The sequence below is a fragment of the Rhinichthys klamathensis genome, unplaced genomic scaffold (assembly GCF_029890125.1).
Source record: "Rhinichthys klamathensis goyatoka isolate OS25496 unplaced genomic scaffold, OSU_Roscu_1.1 h1tg000121l_1, whole genome shotgun sequence".
Classification (NCBI taxonomy): Eukaryota; Metazoa; Chordata; class Actinopteri; order Cypriniformes; family Leuciscidae; genus Rhinichthys; species Rhinichthys klamathensis.
The window spans coordinates 699,432-717,742 of record NW_026606658.1 but is presented as its reverse complement, the minus strand read 5'-3'; the positions used below and the strand labels follow the sequence as shown (position 1 = coordinate 717,742).

The 18,311-nt window shown below is 35.4% G+C and overlaps 4 protein-coding genes and 2 non-coding genes across 6 annotated transcripts in view; all 6 read left to right on the top strand.

Annotated features, from left to right (window-relative positions):
- Positions 1–1,740: 1,740 nt before the first annotated feature.
- rsl1d1 (ribosomal L1 domain containing 1) lies at positions 1,741–7,570 on the top strand. Its single transcript, XM_056255421.1, has 9 exons — positions 1,741–1,853; positions 2,231–2,370; positions 2,466–2,604; positions 2,872–3,020; positions 4,782–4,883; positions 5,117–5,210; positions 5,372–5,497; positions 5,585–5,728; positions 7,409–7,570. Exons 1-9 carry the CDS (start codon positions 1,773–1,775, stop codon positions 7,553–7,555), a joined length of 1,122 nt encoding a protein of 373 aa, XP_056111396.1. The 5' UTR covers positions 1,741–1,772; the 3' UTR covers positions 7,556–7,570.
- LOC130088791 (small nucleolar RNA SNORA55) lies at positions 2,667–2,790 on the top strand. Its single transcript, XR_008807494.1, has one exon. It is a non-coding gene; the product is annotated as a small nucleolar RNA SNORA55 (small nucleolar RNA).
- Positions 4,918–5,048, top strand: LOC130088792 (small nucleolar RNA SNORA55). Its single transcript, XR_008807495.1, has one exon. It is a non-coding gene; the product is annotated as a small nucleolar RNA SNORA55 (small nucleolar RNA).
- A 1,364-nt stretch (positions 7,571–8,934) lies between the features above and the next one.
- Positions 8,935–9,856, top strand: LOC130088551 (transmembrane protein 238-like). Its single transcript, XM_056255358.1, has one exon. It carries the CDS (start codon positions 9,075–9,077, stop codon positions 9,543–9,545), a length of 471 nt encoding a protein of 156 aa, XP_056111333.1. The 5' UTR covers positions 8,935–9,074; the 3' UTR covers positions 9,546–9,856.
- Positions 9,857–11,131: 1,275 nt separating this feature from the next.
- LOC130088591 (tumor necrosis factor receptor superfamily member 17) lies at positions 11,132–12,917 on the top strand. The gene is made up of 3 exons (XM_056255420.1): positions 11,132–11,396; positions 11,904–12,044; positions 12,344–12,917. Exons 1-3 carry the CDS (start codon positions 11,243–11,245, stop codon positions 12,583–12,585), a joined length of 537 nt encoding a protein of 178 aa, XP_056111395.1. The 5' UTR covers positions 11,132–11,242; the 3' UTR covers positions 12,586–12,917.
- Positions 12,918–13,392: 475 nt separating this feature from the next.
- The window catches only part of snx29 (sorting nexin 29), a 121,952-nt gene continuing 117,033 nt past the window's right edge, over positions 13,393–18,311 (top strand). Inside the window, exons 1-4 of the mRNA XM_056255418.1 lie at positions 13,393–13,768; positions 15,847–15,911; positions 16,499–16,551; positions 16,678–16,802. Coding sequence (XP_056111393.1) covers positions 13,762–13,768; positions 15,847–15,911; positions 16,499–16,551; positions 16,678–16,802 — 250 coding nt within the window. The 5' untranslated portion in view covers positions 13,393–13,761. The remainder of the gene's footprint in view (positions 13,769–15,846; positions 15,912–16,498; positions 16,552–16,677; positions 16,803–18,311) is intronic.

Here is an 18,311-nt window from a genome sequence, read left to right as displayed (position 1 = left end):
AAGCTTGAATAGTAGAAAAGTAATTTTGTGCAATATCTTGAAAGAGATTTCTTTGACCTTGTTTTTGACAAAAAACTCATGAGGTGGTTATTACCTCCTAAGTTTTTTGTCACAAACAAGATCAAGAACACAAAAAACTTTTTCATCCTAATTAATAGAATTAACATAACCAAGGTGCTTATATAAAGTATCTAAATCAGCTACATTAAATTTAGAACCATACAAATTTGAATAAAATTCATAACAATATTGGGAAATTTCTTTGGGATTTTCTGAGACAGACCCCTCAATATTTAATTGATAAATAGAATTGTATATAGCCCTATTTTTCTCAAGTTTGAAAAAAACAAGATTCTATAAGAAACATCTGTTCTCCAAATTCTAGCCACATTTGCCTTGACCTAATGAAAGCACCTTCTGCTCTTAATTTATACAAATCATCTAACTTAATTTGCAAGTCAACTAAATACGCTCTTTGACTATCTGATAAATTTTCAGATAAAATCCTGGTAATAGATGAGATTTCACTGACAACTTCCATTTCTTCAAGCAGTTTTGAATTAGCCAAATTAGAACTATATTTTCTTAAATATTTCCCAATTTCAAATTTGAACAGTTCCCAATTGGTGCCAAATGAATTTTCTTGTTTAGCTTTATAAAACCCAATTAGTCTTTCCAGCTCGGACTTAACCTCACAGTAAGCAAACAGCCTTATGATCTGTTAATGCCGGAGTTGCTGAGATATCAACACAAATAGTATCTTTGTCGACATTCCTAAAATTTGTGAAAGTCTAGATTAATTTTTATTGCTCCATGTCTACACTATCATTTATGTTCTTGGCCCTCCATATATCTATAAGCTCGAACCTATTCATAAATGCTTTCAAAGCAGAGTTTGAATTTGTTGGGCGACCAGGTGGCAAGGATTCATTTAAGGCAACATTAAAGTCACCACCAATCAGTAATTTTGACTGCCAATAAGCAAGGTTTTCTTCCATAAAAAATAATAACTGATCATTCTCAGATCTAGAGTTATACCCATAATAATTAACAACGATAAGATTACACTACTTTCTGTGATATTACCTTTGCATCAAATTGACATCTTTCACTCTTCTGGCTGCCGTTAGCAATCTCTCTATTCCCCCCCCCCCCCCATTTTTGAAAGTTGTGAAAACACTATTGTGGAGTTTTCTTTTGCTATTTTGAGCAAATGGGAACACAAAAAAATATATTTAATGTAGTCTCTCATTCACCACTATAGAAGTTTACCCAACTATGATGACTTCGGCTTCTGAGAAACCCGGAAAAGTGAAAAATGTCAACGGTTTAATTAAAGCAGATAAGGAAGCTGGAAGGCCAAATGGGAATGATAACGCAGAAATTAAATAATGTGCCACTGTTTCATTAATAATGGTATTTTATTATTGCTTACACTTACTTATAGTCCATTTTAAAATGTATATATTTGGAAACTTATAAACGTTAACAAGAAATGGAGAATTTGGGGAATCTGTTTTCTAATTTTTTTAAAAAAAATATATTTAATCATTTTTTTATATTATTATAATAAATACGTTATAAAATAAAATAAAAACAGAATATAATATTAAACCATCCATTTGCTAGGTCTGCAAAAGTTTTATTCCATTTAAAGTAGGCTTGGATTCAAAAATGGGTTTGTTGTGCTGCAGGAAAGTGACTAACTCATGAAGCATCTAACTATTTAATACATTTTTTCAAAATAAAAGTCTATGTGACGTTTACCGGAAATGCGCATGCGCCCTGAGCTTCCTCTACACACGTGCAGAATGGAGTCCCCACGAGATGAATTGGCTCTCGACCGGACTCAGGTAAACGAGCTATATCTGATAGTTTCCTCACATATTTGTTATGTTTTACTAATTTTGTTTGTGTGTATATTTCCGATTGGGTGGGTACCTTGTCAAAATCTATTAACAAACAATGCTGCAAGTTTGTTAACTGCAAACGCGGCAACCAAATTGTCGAAGTTTAGATATAAAAACATGTATTATGTTTGCGTTGACATGTTATGTATAAGCACAACGAAGTTACATTGTTTATGACTATAACAATGAATGACTGATTCTATGGCTGTTTCTGGCGTTGTTTATGATTATAACAATGACCAATGACTGATTCTATGTCTGTTTCTGACGTTGGAAACGGTTTAAAAGACACTTAATTTTGTTCAATCATCATATTACAGGTGAAGAAAGCTGCACAGGCATTACAGGCATATATAAAGAGCAGCTCTTCGTCCCAGAAACTCTTCCAGAATGAGGGTCAGGCCGTCTTCCTACTGTTTACTCAATGGAAAATCCCTAAGAAGGAGCAAACCATTCGCATGTAAGTGTTTCAAAGGGAAATTAATCCAGGGTCATTAATGTAGACATAATGGACTTAAGTATTACTGCTCTTACCAAATGTACTTTGTACCACAGTCCTTTACCCCATGGACTGAGGAAAGAAACAGGAGACGTGTGTCTCTTCACCAGAGATGAACCCAACATGACTTCTGAACAGACGGAGAGATTCTACAAGAAGTTACTCACTGAGAGAGGCTTCAAAAATGCCATAGAGGTATTTCATCTGTCTGATCCTTCAATGCTTTCAGCAATTATTATAGTTTACTATATGCAAATGCATTTCAGCAAACCCTGTCCTGTCTCAGTGCTGGTCTTGGGTTAAAAAGTGCTAAAGTACCTCAGAGTGTATCCAGACGAGTCTCCTCTATTGGAACTTGTCTCTACAAACTTTGAAACAACCAAGCAGGGCCATTTTATGTGACAGTATGTATTGGAACATATTTAAAAGTATGTTTACATACATTTTATTTTCTCTTGTTAGGTGATTCCCTTTAAGGTTTTAAGGACTGAATATAAGCCGTTTGAAGCCAAGAGAAGACTGCTAGGCAACTTTGATTTGTTTTTGGCAGACGCACGTATTCGACGCAGGTTACCCTCCCACATTGGCAAACATTTCTATGAGAGGAAGAAGTAAGTTTGCATTTAAATGCACAACAAAACAAAAAATAGTTCAGAGTTGAGATGTATTGGATACATTAGATATTTAAATGCTTAATTTTATGATCAAAGTTCAGTTGTTTTTATTGTGGGGGGAAAAGAAATAATGCAACACAGTACAATGTTGATTGAGGGATGAACAAATTAACATTCCACAAAAGCCTTTTGTATCATATTTGATACTCATATTTTAGCATGATTTAAAAAAAAAAGAAATGTATGGTTAACCAAGTAAACCTAAGTTGCTTCAGTTCAGAAAGTGTTCATCTTGAATTATTAATACCAATATAAAAGTTATTCTAATGCTTACTTTTTAAAAATCAGTATAAAGATTTTACAGCAAAAAGACACGTGTAACACATTATAAAGGGGGATGTATTTAGAAGTATATAAGAGGCATTTTGCTTTCTAAAAAGTGTAGACTTATCAATCGGGCAATTTTTTAAGAACCTGATTGCAAAAACAAAAGGCTCACCGTTAAAAGCCTTGTCCTAAGCACTTCAACATAAATCTCATATATACAATACAGTAACCTAGTTTGAACCGGTGTAAGATTCATTCTCCCAGTTTCAATGTTTAAGCTAGTCCCGGACTAAAATGCATGTTTGAGCTGTTATAATTGAAAGCAAAACCTTTTTGTCTCAAGATGCACACCAGTAATGTTTTTTTTTTACGGCATGTTAATATCAAAGCTACTTAAATGTCCTAATTGAACTAAGGCCTAATCCTGGCTTAATCTAAACCCTGTCTGTGAAACCAGGACCTTTTATAATTTTTACACTCCTATGGCCAACTTTAACAAAAACATTGAGTGCCTTAAAAAGTCATTGGGCAACATGACTTGTGTATAAAGAATCAAAATGCATGTGCCATAAATAAAATGGAATAGCCTATGCATGAACAATAATAAAATTATTTTTATTAAACCATATTGTTGCAAAATAAGTGCTAGTTGTTATTAATAATGCATCAATGTTTTTGAAAAAGAAACATCTATAAATGTATTTTAGCTACTGTTTCAAATAACAAGTAACGCTGAAGGTAAGTGCTTTGCTACCACATTAATTAACTTAACCAAATGCTTCCTATATGAGATAAATCAGATATATATTCACAAAATAAACAATCCAATTTACAAAGCCACAAAACAAAAGTCTCCGAATGCACAAGCGAACTTGACTTTGCTAATCATGAAGGTGTTACATTCTTTTACAGTAGTGTTCTCATTATAATTTTATGTAGGCTATATGATAGATTTGCACTACTTATGTTGCGCTTAACTCTGTTTTCCTTTTAGAAGTGATTCCAACCATATTTTAAACGATTCAAAACCATAATGTTGAACAGAGCACTTCTGAAGTGTCTCCGCTGAAGGAAATAATCCATTATTTATTGGCTTTAATATATTGTTCTAATTTTCTTATCGGGGCAATAACATTGAAAATGAACACATATCTGCATCCCTATTTGAAAATGACATCTATGTGAGCTGTATGAAATACATCTACACTACTGACAATAGATTGTGAATGACATTCATTAAAGTTCTTGTTTACTTGTTAAACTTTTCATAGTATGTTTTTATTTGGTATTTTATTTTTGTCTGTTATTCACTTTCATTAATGCGTTGTTTGTATAATTGTATGTTTTATTTGATCTTATTCTTGTGAAGCGCTTTGAGATGCTACTTTTAAAGGCGCTATAGAAATTAAAGTATTATTATTCCTCTGTCAGGGCTCCTCTGTCGGTGGATCTAGAGAGTAAAAATCTGGCCAGACACATGGAGCTCCTCATTCAAGGCACCACCCTCTGTGTCTCAAACAAAGGCTCCTGTTGGTATGAACATTTGATATAGTTACAGTATGTAGAAGCACTACAGCAAACCATTTCCTGCTTCATAACAGCTGGATATGGGTTAAACATGTGCGATAGTAACTCATAGTGTATCCAGACGGGTCTCCTCATCTGTTGGAACTTGTCCCTACAAACTATGAAACATGAGATTTTTCTTTTCTTCCAAAATCCAAAAATGTTTTCAGTTTCCCTGATTGTGAGATTTACCTTTGCAGCATGGCACGTGTAGGACATTCAAACATGACGGCTGATGAGATAGTCGAGAATGTGACCATGGCGGTTTCCACCATTTCAACAAAGTCAGCAACAGTGAGTAGAGCGGGTTAAGAGTTTATGTATGTAACCTGCCTGCTTTTTTTCACAATATCATTCGCTACTCGTTTCTTTTTATTTTCTTGTGTTTTTAATGGCATGTGTTTCTGTTCACCATGTTTTTACCTAAAACCTTGAATCTCATGTTTCCCTCTCAGACAGGAAGAAACATAAAAATCATCCATTTGAAGAGTCAGAACTCAGTTGCTCTGCCCATCTACACCTCTGATTTGAGTCATCTTGCAGTGGTGGAGGAGGCCCAGAAGAAAGCTCATCCAACAAAGGTGAAGTTGCTTAAAGCCAATACGGATATGTGTCCAAAAATACTTTAGTAAAATGAGAAGTCATTTGTTTTACCCTTTAATTTTTAGGGAGCACAAAAGAGGAAGAGCGAAAATAAGAAAACAGAACTATCAGAGCCGATCACTAAAGAGACGGAGAAAGATGTAGACTGTGAGGAGGAAATCCCACAGCTGGTGCCAATCGAGACGCCAACCAAAAAGCCAAAACGGGAGGTCAGTGTCTGCACATCTCACAAGCAGAGTTTTCCGCTAGAAAAAAATGGTGCCGGTCAAAGTGACCGGCAGAGTTTTCGTTTTACGGACATTTTGATGATATGCCGGTCAAATATCGCCTCTTAATTAGTCAAGTTGAGGAAAACTGGAGGCAGACTATGTAACTTAAAAAATGACATAATCAGGCCGTATAGAATGCAACATGTTTATTAGCCTAACTTTCAAACAGACGGAAAAAAAAACATGAACGTCCGATTGGCGTCAATCAACGCCAATTGTTTTTACTATGGTTTCACATTCATAGTTTAACAAACCAATCCCCCTTCCCCACATAACATATCTGAATAGTAGCCTATTGTTTTTACTCAAGCGAACTTAATTATACACTATCAGTATGTCTCATTTGGTAACATTTAAATTGGCCACCGTGAAATGTCTCCTTGTCAAATGAACTGGAACAAACAAATGACTAGGCCTATAACATTGTCTCGCGTCATTCTTCTTTTTACGCTGTTTTGCAGTGCTGAATTGTGCAGCTGCTGGCTTAAAATCAAAACTTCCCAGTGTCTCTCCACAACTTGCAATGCGCATAAGCCGCATAAGGGCCTGTTCACATCGCGTCTTTTGCATGCTCAAGTTCGTTATTTCAAATGCAGGCGCACGGTATGCGCGCTCATAATGGAAGCGACGTGGTCGCGGTGCGACCAGGGTGCGACAAGCGCCGCATCGAGATAAAAACATCTCTGTGTGGATTGAGGGAGGACTGCTATTTTTATTTAATGAAAAATCTTTGAAAAAACATTGCTGGTTTTTGAAAGCTTCGTTCAAACGGATTCAGTGTTTTCTTTTTGTCATCTTAATTTGTTAATTATTTAAGTTAAAAAAATATATTTAGTGTTGGCCAATTTTATGTTTTTTATTTGTATTTTATTCTGTTTTTCTCTGTTGTCACTGAAATCCTGCAGGTGTGTGAAAATGTGATCTGAATCCAGGTTCTGTTGTTGATCTGTTCTGTATGCTGCTGTTTGCACTTTGCACGTTAAAATAAACCCTTTGATAAATAAATAAAAATGTTTGTATTTTTAACGGGTCACAGATACGCGTCAAATTTTTTATTTATTTAATGCCAATTCAATATTATAATCTTATCAGTTAACGGTTAATCGATTAACGAACGGCGGTTGTCGGTCGGGAAAATTAACCGAAATGAGCATCCCTACTGGATACATTTCGTTGAAATCACATATGAGGACTTCGCAGGCTGTGGAGAAATGCAATCCTCCATAGCCACGGAGCGCTGTCATGACAGCGAGGGCATCACGCCGCAGGCTTACGGCATCGATAAGAGGAGCGGTGTCCACAGACTCAATGCTTGTAAAATGGCAAATAATCCTTCTGATCGGTCGGTGTATTTTTGCTTTATACATTTTAGGCTTATTCTTAAATTCAGATTGTGTTAGGGGGGCGGGATTATTACGGTAGGCCATTTTAATCGGACAATTTGACCGGAGAGATTTAATTTTGTCGGACATTTCATTTTTTTCCCGGCCAATGTCCGGTAATTACCGGACAACGGAAACCCTGCTCACAAGGGACTGTTAGTAAAACCAGTATTTACACTGCATGGATGGTAATGCAATAATGGTGTTGTATGTGATTTTTTTTTTTTTTTTTTTACAGGGCATATCCAAAAAAGGATTGAAAAAAGCACCCAGGCCTGCTAGCAAAGGACTTAAGAAAACTGTAAAAGACAAAAAACTGGCCAAGAAAACACCAAAGGTCACAGGACATGTTCTGAAAAGAAAAGCTAAAACAAATAAAATCTGAAATGCAATTAATGTACAGCTTTCTCATCCTGTCAACAATTTACGTGGATATGTATGGAACCAGAATTTGTAGTACACATGGTTGTTTATGTAAACATTTGTTCTGACAGATCAACAGTGAATTAAAAGAATTCTAAATCTGATGATGGCTTTTGTGAATTAATTTAAATGAAGTCGGTATCTGGATTTGTCAGCTTTGATGATACAATGTTCTGTTTACAGTAGGGCTGTGTAATAGATGTATTATATTACATGCATTTGATGAGCTAGACAATGTGTTGGACCAGCTGCTCTTCTGTTTGTGCTGCTGTTCCTGCTCACACTGGTTTGGAGTTCTTCTGCTTGTTTTGGTAATGGTCATCTATTCACTGAGTCCCATGTTTTTAAAATTTGAGATTTTTACCCAGATCGTTTTGAAGATCTTTCCTGTTTTGGTCAAGACAGGTGTTTTGAATGGTCTTTCGAGACTATTATTCTCTCATATTTCCTGGATTTACGCGTGAGGCTGATTACAACGAAAGGAACCAAGTATCAGAATACAAACAGAAGGCAAGTAAAAAGCTATTTTGATGCTATCAACAATGTTTAGATGATATTGTTAAAGAGATAGCTCAGCTACAAATGAAAGTTGTGTACTTGCCCTCATACTGTTTCAAACTGACTTCTGTGGAACAAAGATATTTTAATGTGTCAGTGGTTTTATGTCCATCCAATGGAGATCCACATGTGTTTCCAGTAAGTCAGTTTTGGAGTGACACGAGGGCAAGTAAATGACAGAATCTTCATTAGTGAGTGAACAATGCATTTCAGAAAGATATTTATATTAAACTGTGGATCGTACAAAGTGAGTGACATTTACTTGTGTATTTTTTGTTTGACAGTCAGGATGCGCTCAGTGTGATTTAAGTGAAGATTTGACTATGCAAACCGTTTCAATTCCAGTTCGGGACCCTGTACCCAGAGACCCCAGTTGTTGGACTTACTACCACAAACCCATCTTCATCTTGACCATTAGTGGGCTAGCATTGAGTGCTGGTTTGGTGGTCATCCTCAGCTCTAGTGGATTATTTGGTAGTAAGCCTAGAGACTTGATGCATGTGAATGATGAAGTGGGCCCATTGTGTCTTTCAGTTGGGCTGATGTTTGCTGTGCTCGGTGTGGTCTGGACATTGATCATAAAAGAACATGTAAAACACAAAAGGCAGATGGTCTAGAATTAGAGAAATAGTCAAAGACGTCACATTAAAAACTTGCATGCAAATATAATTGACTCGTCAGAGCATGTCTGTTATCTTGATTTATCTTCAGGTTTGTGATCCTGATAAAAGCACTGGTTTACAGCTGAACATCAAGGTTTATTCACTTCAGTGTACTTTGAACATCATCTGTAAAGGTGTGCGTCATGTTTCACGCAGTGTGTACTTTTAGCACTAGTTTTCTTTAGATGGATCTGAATAGACGAGCTGGTGTCTAGCGATATATGTTTCAATAAAAAGGGACACCAATATAAAATTACGGATATGGAGAAAAAGTATCCAGGAGTTGGACGTTGTAAATGTGCCTTTTGGTTTGCTGTTTTTCATGACATTTTTGGACTTTTTGTCCTCCTAGCTGGGGTGTTTTGGGACATCTTTTTCCATGACTTTTTAATATACGCTGGAGCTGTGATCATTTTCCTGAGTCTTATCTGGTGGGTGTTTTGGTACACTGGGAATATTGAAGTGCCTCCTGAAGAGCTGGAGGATGACATTGCTCAGTACAAACGCACTAAAGGAATTTCAGGCGTTATGCGTAAAGTCTCAAGCAGGCTTTCCAACGGACTGAGGAATTCCCTCAGGAGAAATGGAAGAATCAACACTCAGCCTGGAGGCTCTCATGAAAACCGCACGGCCAGGGCAGATCAACCTGTTACCATTGCCATGAGCTCCTATCTGAATACACAGCCAACTGAGACGACCAACCACCTGAACCGAGATCCTTTAGTGATATAACATAGTACAGGTAATGCTAATAATACCCTAAAGGTGTTTTAAAGAATACAAACTTGTATAATGCAATGGAAACTAGCCATCTTTCATGTTATCATCTATAAGCATGATCTTTTTTTATTTTCGTTTGACTTTGTTAATCATTTATAGCATTCTGGTCTTTAGGTGGAATCCTATTGGCCAGGACAGAGAATCAAATAAGACTTATCTTTTATACCACACAGCAAACTTTGCTCGACTTTGAGTGTCAGGCTCTGATTTGCATCTTTATTCCCAGAGTGCTCTGCTGGAAGACCCTCCTCTCCACAACTGCATTCATGCTGCTTAATGACTTGCCTTTAGAAGTGCTTTATAGATCTTTAAGATCATCAGTGTTCTTCAGCTACATTGATGTATAATTGTTCATATATAAATATATTTAAAGATTGTTCTTTTAATGACTGAACTCAAATATTTTTCTATTATTTAATATGGTAACGTTTTACAATATGATGGCTTTTTGTTAACATTAGTTGGCTGGTTAACTAATTAAGAATGAAAAATATTTGTGGTAACACTTTACAATAAGGCTTTATTAGTTAAATACTTTAGTTAACATGAACTAATAATGAACAATAATTCTACCGCATTTATTAATACAAGTTATTGTTAATCTCAACATTTACTAATACATTATTAAAATCAAAACTTGTATTTGTGTTAACATTAGGTAATGCACTGTGAACTAGCATGAACAAACAATGAAAAGCTGGATTTATTAACTAACATTACCAAAGATTAATAAATATTGTAACAAATGTATTGCTAATTGTTAGTTCATGTTAGTTAATACATTAATGTGAACGAATGAAACCTTATTGTAAAGTGTTACCGCATTTGTTAATGCAATGTGAACTAACATGAACAAACAATAAACAATTCGACTTTTACCAACATAAAAAAAAAGATTCATAAATGCTTTAATATATTGCTCATTGTTAGTTAGCTAATGCATTACATTGTTAACTTATACTGATAATATTATATAATATGCTAATCAAATATGCTTGATTGTTATTTACTGGTTGTGTATTTGTGAAATTTGTACTAATTTGTTGACAATATGTCTAATAAGCAGTGCTTGGTTTTCTATGTTTATAGTATCAGGATAACATTATTTTGTTGTGTATACAGACCATTGCAATTAAAATAATTTTAGAACATTTATTACTCTTGTATTATAGTTTTATTTGAAAAAGAAGAACGCTGTCACTTCATTTCTAAAAAACAAGGTTTTAAAAGGGGGGTTTCCCAGCGATGCCATGGAAAAACCATTTTTGATTCCCCAAAGAAACAACTATTTGTTTTCTGAGTGTGAATAACATTTTAATAATCAGAAGAACCTATATTTTCCCCAGCCTTTTGTGCATTGAAAAGGTTCCATTGATATTAAAGGTTCTTCTGAATTTTTAAGAGTCTATTAAGATAAAACAAATGGTAGTATTAATAGTTATTTAACTAAACAAAAGTATGTGGTTGATGACGATAGTTCAGTTTTTGTCATGAAAAAAATTTGACTAAAATTTCAACTGATCCCAAATGTAAAAGACAAAAGTGTCATAGCTCAGGGACATCCCCTTCTTAAGACATATTTACATACTAGGCTTCATAAAATGTTGACTGTTGTGTAAGTTCAGTGACTTCCAACACCTCAGTGGAAGATGATTCTCTTTATATGGCTGCTTTACATGATTATTTGTGCTGAGGGAAAATGTGCAAAGAATTCTTATTACGATGGACTTCTTGAGGAGTGTCAACATTGCTCCATTAGATGCAACTCCCCACCAAATATTTGCAAAACATTTTGTACCTCAAGTAAGTATTGTTTTATTTCTGATTTAAAACTTTTTGACATTAGACTTAGAACAAGCACATTACATAATTTAATGGATAAACATAACAGTAACAGTTATGGTTATTTTACATACTCCTTGCAGAATCAGTAAATTGTCAGATTTTTTAAACAGATTCATCCTGCCTTGAAAAGGCTATATAACATTATTTAATGTTCAATATATATATATATATATATATACTACAAGACTCATTATACACAAATTATCTGGTTGTGTATAAAGAATCGATGTATTATTTTGTCTTGTGAAATAATGTACATATAAATGCATAAAATATCCATTTAATAGCTTCATCAGAGGAGTAAAAAAAAAAAAAGCAATAGTCTCCAGTTATTTAAATATCAAACTCTTTGAAAATTCTGCAAAAGGTTTGAAAACGTACCTTTCCTTAAAAGAACTGTATCAAAGTCCACAATGTATGTCTTATGTTGTTCTCTTATTCAGTGTCTTATTGTGTCCTTTTCAGTACCAGTAAATGAAGTTGAAAACAATCAAAACATCCGTTTCATTTTGATTGTGTTTTTTGTGTTCCTGGGAGCTTTCACTGCACTGACCATTATTCTGCGAGTTATACGCAGAAAAACCTGTAAGCCCATCATCATGAAAGGTATATTGCTGAAAGAATTTTGATATGTTATGAATGTAGACAATTTGGTTAAAATTTTAGTACATTGTGCATGCATTTGGTTAGTTTACTGTACTTGATTTCATGTTGTATGACATTACATCTGAAAACAACAACAACAGAATAATATGTAATATAATAATATGTAATATAGATTATTTTCATTTTAAATGCATTGTAAATTATATATCTAACTATATTTATACTAGTAGCCAGTAGCTTATAATGACATTACTTGTGTGGCAAACAAATCCTTATTAAGTCAATGAAATATCACACAGCGATAGGTCAAGAACAAAAGACATCTGACAGTGAGAGAGGTTCGGATGTCACAGAGCAATCTGAAGATACGAATGAAGCTACGACTGATTTACCAGATGGATTGAATCAACATCACTACAACTCCAACCTGCCTCTTCCATCCACTGAGGAAGGTACCACATTGCTGGTTACCGCAAAGACAGTACAAGCTTACCAGTGTACACCTGTCATATATGGAGGAAACCGCATGGAACTTGTATAACAGCAGCAGACTCTGAAAACTGCACATAATCTCACCATTACTCTGTTCAGACTGGATAAAATTCTCATTGTAATTTGAAATGGACAGCTGGATGCACTAATAATGAACACAGGACTTGAACACAGGATGGCATTTGACTGTCAAAACTTGAACATCTCTGTTATTTAGGTGTAATATATCAGTGAATGTAAACAATTTTCAACATGCTTTGTCCAAATGTTTTACGTCTCAGTTTCACTCTTACACATATTTATCAATGCAAAACCAGTACAAATTTTTGCTGTATCTTTGTTAAATTAAAATGTGTTAGCCTACTTAAATTGTAGTCTTATTAAATAACAGTATATGTAAATATACTTCAAGACAGAAAAAAAATACATGGCATTTATGCAAAAGGGATAGTTCACCCATGAAAATGAAATTCTGCCATTATTTACTCACCCTTATGTTTCCCCCTCCCAAAGCCTGTAGCCGATGCCCTTTCTCTCTCTCTCAAAAAGATCTGCACAATATTCTCAGTCACCATTCACTTTCACTGTATGGAAAAAATATGCAATGATGAGAAGGCGACGGAGGTGGTAAGTTCCTAACATTCTGCTTAACATTACCTTTTGTGTTTCACGCGGGTGAGTATGCTAAATAATGACAGTTTTCATTTTTGGGTGAAACGTCCCTTTGAATCAGAATTTCAAACTTACGAAAATGTCAGCAACCACTGTTGAACGACTTCTAAATACTTTTATTTCTGTATAATTTTGTAGCCTATTATAGTTTTGACCCACGTGACAATGTTGCTGCCACGTGACACCAAGTCAATGTCATGTGACTGACACGAGCGCTGTGCATTGGCATTAGCCAGCTCTCGTTAGCACAACGATACAAGAGCTTAACTGGGTAGAAACAGTTAATTTATGCTGGACAATAAACCCTTACGATACTCCATAAACAACGTCTTCATAGTTGTGATGCATTAAACGGCTTTAAAGTGCTAGTGTTGTCTGAGCTAGGCCTCGGTTGTACTGTACGGCTTAAATGCTCTGCAAATGAAACTATGGAGAACGATTTAAAATGTAAATAATGCTGTTAAATATCACTTGGGATTAATCTGAAACTTTTTGGGACCGACTCAACTGCGATTCATGTCGCTTGCCAAACCGTTTTATCGGGATTTTCAGGATGAACGGTGAGTTGCAACTTGCAAATGTGAGGTGAAATATTCCTGCTGTTTAATTGTTTATTTGTTTGGAACACATAAATTGTTATCTAATAATGTTGTTTGTTAGGTAGTCTGAGGTTTCAAAACATCCAGTCTGTGTCATTGCGGTGGGAATATGTAAATCCTACAATATGTCATACACTTTAAAAACAAGTGAATTATAGGACCAAAATGTGGTCTTTGTGATTACAGGCAATCTGCTTTTCTACAGTAGCTGGAACTACTTACTAAGTTCTTTATCTGCAGTTTTGACAGGGCATGTCAAATGTGTGACTGCATTCTAAGACTGATGTTTCCAAACACTATATATCAGATTCAAGGAGCAGAACTTAACGTTACTGTTTTGTGTGTGTGTGGGGGTGTGTATAGATAAATATAATACACTGCACGGCCCAAAAAAAGTCGCTGTTTGGATTTAAATTGTCAAATCCTTAAAAGTTTATGATTAGATCATTATTGCAGTGATTTATTATGTTTCTAGCATGTTATATGTTTGGCAGCAGTTCTTCTAAACCTAACTGATGGAGTGTGTAGCTTTTTATATCTTAAACAACCATTTAGGAAGACACATCATGGCCATACTCCAGGATGACAATGTCACGATTCATCAGGCTCAAATTGTGAAAGAATGGTTGGTAGTGAGCATGAAGAATCACTTTCATACATGAAACTGAAAGTCTTTGGGATGTGCTGGAGGAGACTTTACAGAGTGATGGACTCTTACAATACAAGATCTTGACCAGAAAATGATGCATCTCTTGATGGAAATAAATGTTGTGATGTTATTTCCATAAATATGTGCATCAATTTTAACATGCTAGAAACATAGCCTAATAATTACTGCAATAATGATGCAGTCATAAGCATTCATTGCTCTTAAAGGGTGTTTACCCAAAAATGTAAGACCCGTAATGTGAGGCCCGTAAGACCTCCGTTCATCTTCGGAACACAGTTTAAGATATTTTAGATTTAGTCCGAGAGATTTCTGTCCCTCCATTGAAAATGTATGTACGGTATACGGTCCTTGTCCAGAAAGGAAATAAAGACATCATCAAACTAGTCCATGTGACATCAGTGGGTTAGTTGGAATGTTTTGAAGCATCGAAAATACATTTTGGTCCAAAAATAACAAAAACTACGACTTTATTCAGCATTGTATTCTCTTCCGGTTCTGTTGTCGAGCCGCGTTCAGTGACGCTGCTGACGTAAGACGCTGCTGACGTGTGTCTGGTGCGCCCGTGCTTCGTTTACAGTCTGAGGGAGACGCACGCTGTAAACAAAACAATCTTCGCAAACATGTCTAAGGATTTTGACACAGAGGAAGACTTGCATTTTTTTGCCCAGCCATATTTATTTGAACCAAAATACACGGACGCACCAGATACACGTCAGCAGGGTCTTACGTCGTCACTGCGGACTCGTGAACGCGGATTGACAACAGAACCGGAAGAGAATACAATGCTGAATAAAGTTGTAGTTTTTGTTATTTTTGGACCAAAATGTATTTTCGATGCTTCAAAACAAAACATTCCAACTAACCCACTGATGTCACATGGACTACTTTGATGATGTCTCTATTTCCTTTCTGGACAAGGGCAGTATGTGTATACATTTTCAATGGAGGGACAAAAAGCTCTCGGACTAAATCTAAAATATATTAAACTGTGTTCTGAAGATGAACGGAGGTCTTACGGGCTTGGGACGACATGAGGGTGAGTCATTAATGACATCATTTTTATTTTTGGGTGAACTAACCCTTTAATATTTAAATCCAAACAGCAACTTTTTTTTGGCTGGGCAGGAATATACAATGTGTGTGTGTATATATGCATATGTATGTGTGTGTGAAGAAGGGATCAGATTAATATATTCAGATAGATAGTGCCTACACCACTGAGAACTGCTGCATGTTCTGTTTCTGTGCAGTCACATAACATATGTTAATCATTTCATGCACTGTGATTTTGACGTGTTTATTTTAAGTGTTTATATTGTTAAGTGAGGTCAATTCAAACAGTAATATTTCAGGACACTGTACCTTACAGGCGCGCAGCAAAATGACCTGAAAAGACAAAACCTGTTAGAGAGACTTCTTGATGCAGTTAAACAGGTAAGGTGACATTGACTTGTTTAATTGACTATTAATAACTTATTTGTGCAAAACACTTCCTCTTTGACAATGCTGGCTTCAAACAACGAGGAAAGAAGTTGTTATAAATCAGGCCAGGGAAGACCATTAATGACAGAAATGATCACTTATTTTGCATGATGTTTGCTCAGTGTCGGTAATATCATACGGCTATCTGTTTTAATCTATTGGGCTAGAAAGAAGTATAAAACCGTTTCGATTTTTTTTATTGTCAGGATGCCTTTCGTGAACGAACACTGCACTGCTACATCATGCCCTATCGAGCCATGTTATTATATTTTGAATGCAGGAAATTGTTTATCTTTCTCCCATTCACCAGCTGTTGTATTTAGTGAGTTTAGTAACAATGGCAGATCAGATGCTTAGGCCTAAATATTAATAATATTTGTCCAGGTGCTCATGAAGGTACTGCAGCAATCCTTGAAAAAGATATATAATGCATATAAAAGTTTAACATTTCCAACTGTTTGAATGATGTTAAGTATTTTGTAATAAAATAATGTTAAAGACGGACCATTCCTTGCTTTAAACAATTATTATCTTCTCAGTGCCAAATTCGCTTTGGTGGCAGGAAGGAGATTGCCTCAGATTCTGATAGCAGGTGGGAAGAATACTCCATCCAAATATTATCTGTTTATGTTATAAGTCTGAAATAGTTTGATAAGATTATGCTGAATCGTATTTTATTTTGCTGGTCTTTTTGTCCTCCTTTGCTGTTTGTTTTCAGAGTCATATGCCTGTGTGCCCAGTTTGAAGCGGTATTTCAACACGGCTTGAGGAAAAGTCGCGGTTTAGCGCTCACAGCAGCGGCCATTAAACATGCTGCTGGATTTAGCAGTAAAACTGAAGCAGGTACCTTGTTTTCTGTCATTCAGTTTTTGACCAGAAAGAAGAACACGGTGAAAAGAAGTGTTTTTCCAAGCCTTTACTTGGTGAACTCTTTGGGCTACTTAATGAGTTTGTCTTAGTTGGTACCCCTGAGAGACATTGCCTGAGAGATTTCCCTAGTAACAAAGAACATATGCCGTGTTATGGGTTGTCCATAGAGGAAACAGATGCTTATGAGTGCTCATACAGGAAAACCAGGTGCTGATACTGTTTATGAAACCAGATGGTTATGCAACAAGCCCTGTAAAAATGGCAAAAAAGAGAAACAAGGATTTTCTGAGGTTAGTCTCTGCACCTGTTGTGGTTTTGAGCTGTTTAAAATTAACAGCAGAACTAAGAGTGATACTATGAATCAATGCTGACAGTGAGTACTTTTAGTTTTTGTAGAGTAGAAAGTTGATTGCCATCCAGAAAATAGTGGGGAAATTTTGAGTGATGTTATAAGATTCTGAGATATCATAAATAATGTACTTGATGAACTCTAGTCGAAACTGAACATGGTTGAAAAAATTCACTGAGTTCATGCATAAACTATTGTGTCAAGTTTTATCTTGAGGATGTTTCCCCCCTCTATTATATATACACACACACACATTAATACTTTCATTCATTCATTCAGGTTGGATGCATTGAATTGATCAAAAGTGACAGTAAAAACATTTATAATGTTACAAAACATTTCAGTTTCAAGTAAATGCTGTTTATTTTCTGTTTTCAACATTTATAATAATAATAATAAATATTTCTTGAGCCCCAAATCAGCATATTAGAATTATTTCTGAAAGACCACTGACACTGAGTAATGCCTGTTTCTTTTCCATTACAGGAATAAAAGACATTTGAATTTTTTTTCATAAATATCAATATATATATATATATATATATATATATATATATATATATATATTTAATTTGTAATAATATTTCAAAATTTTGCTGTTTTACTGTATTTTTGATCAAATAAATGCAGCCTTGGTGAGGATAAAAAAACCTTCTTTCAAAAAAACAAATCTCACTGAGCCCATACTTTTGAATGGTATTAAATATGTAAATAATATTTAGCCATTGTTTCCAAATGATGCCACAGTCTAATCTGTCCCGCCACAGCTTCATAATGTATTTGACGTTGGGTTTTGCATCATTTGGTTTGGCATCTGTCAAACCAGATAAAACCAAAAGCATCTATATAGTCTGTTGCCCCCCACAGTCTCACACAATCCCGTGGGAAACACTTTTAGCTGTTATTAAAGCTGCAGTCCGTAGCTTTTCCTCTTTGTCGCCATCTCTCTGTTCGAAATCTGTAACTGCAGTGATTCGCGGAATTATCATCTTTACGTGGGTTGTAAATCGGCATGAAACAGCGCGGATGAACACAGTGTTTTGAGGCGAGTGGTGCTGTCAGTCACCGCGCTGTGTGGATACTGTCATACAGAATTTCCCGCGGAAACCCACCAGTACCACTGGAATTAAAAT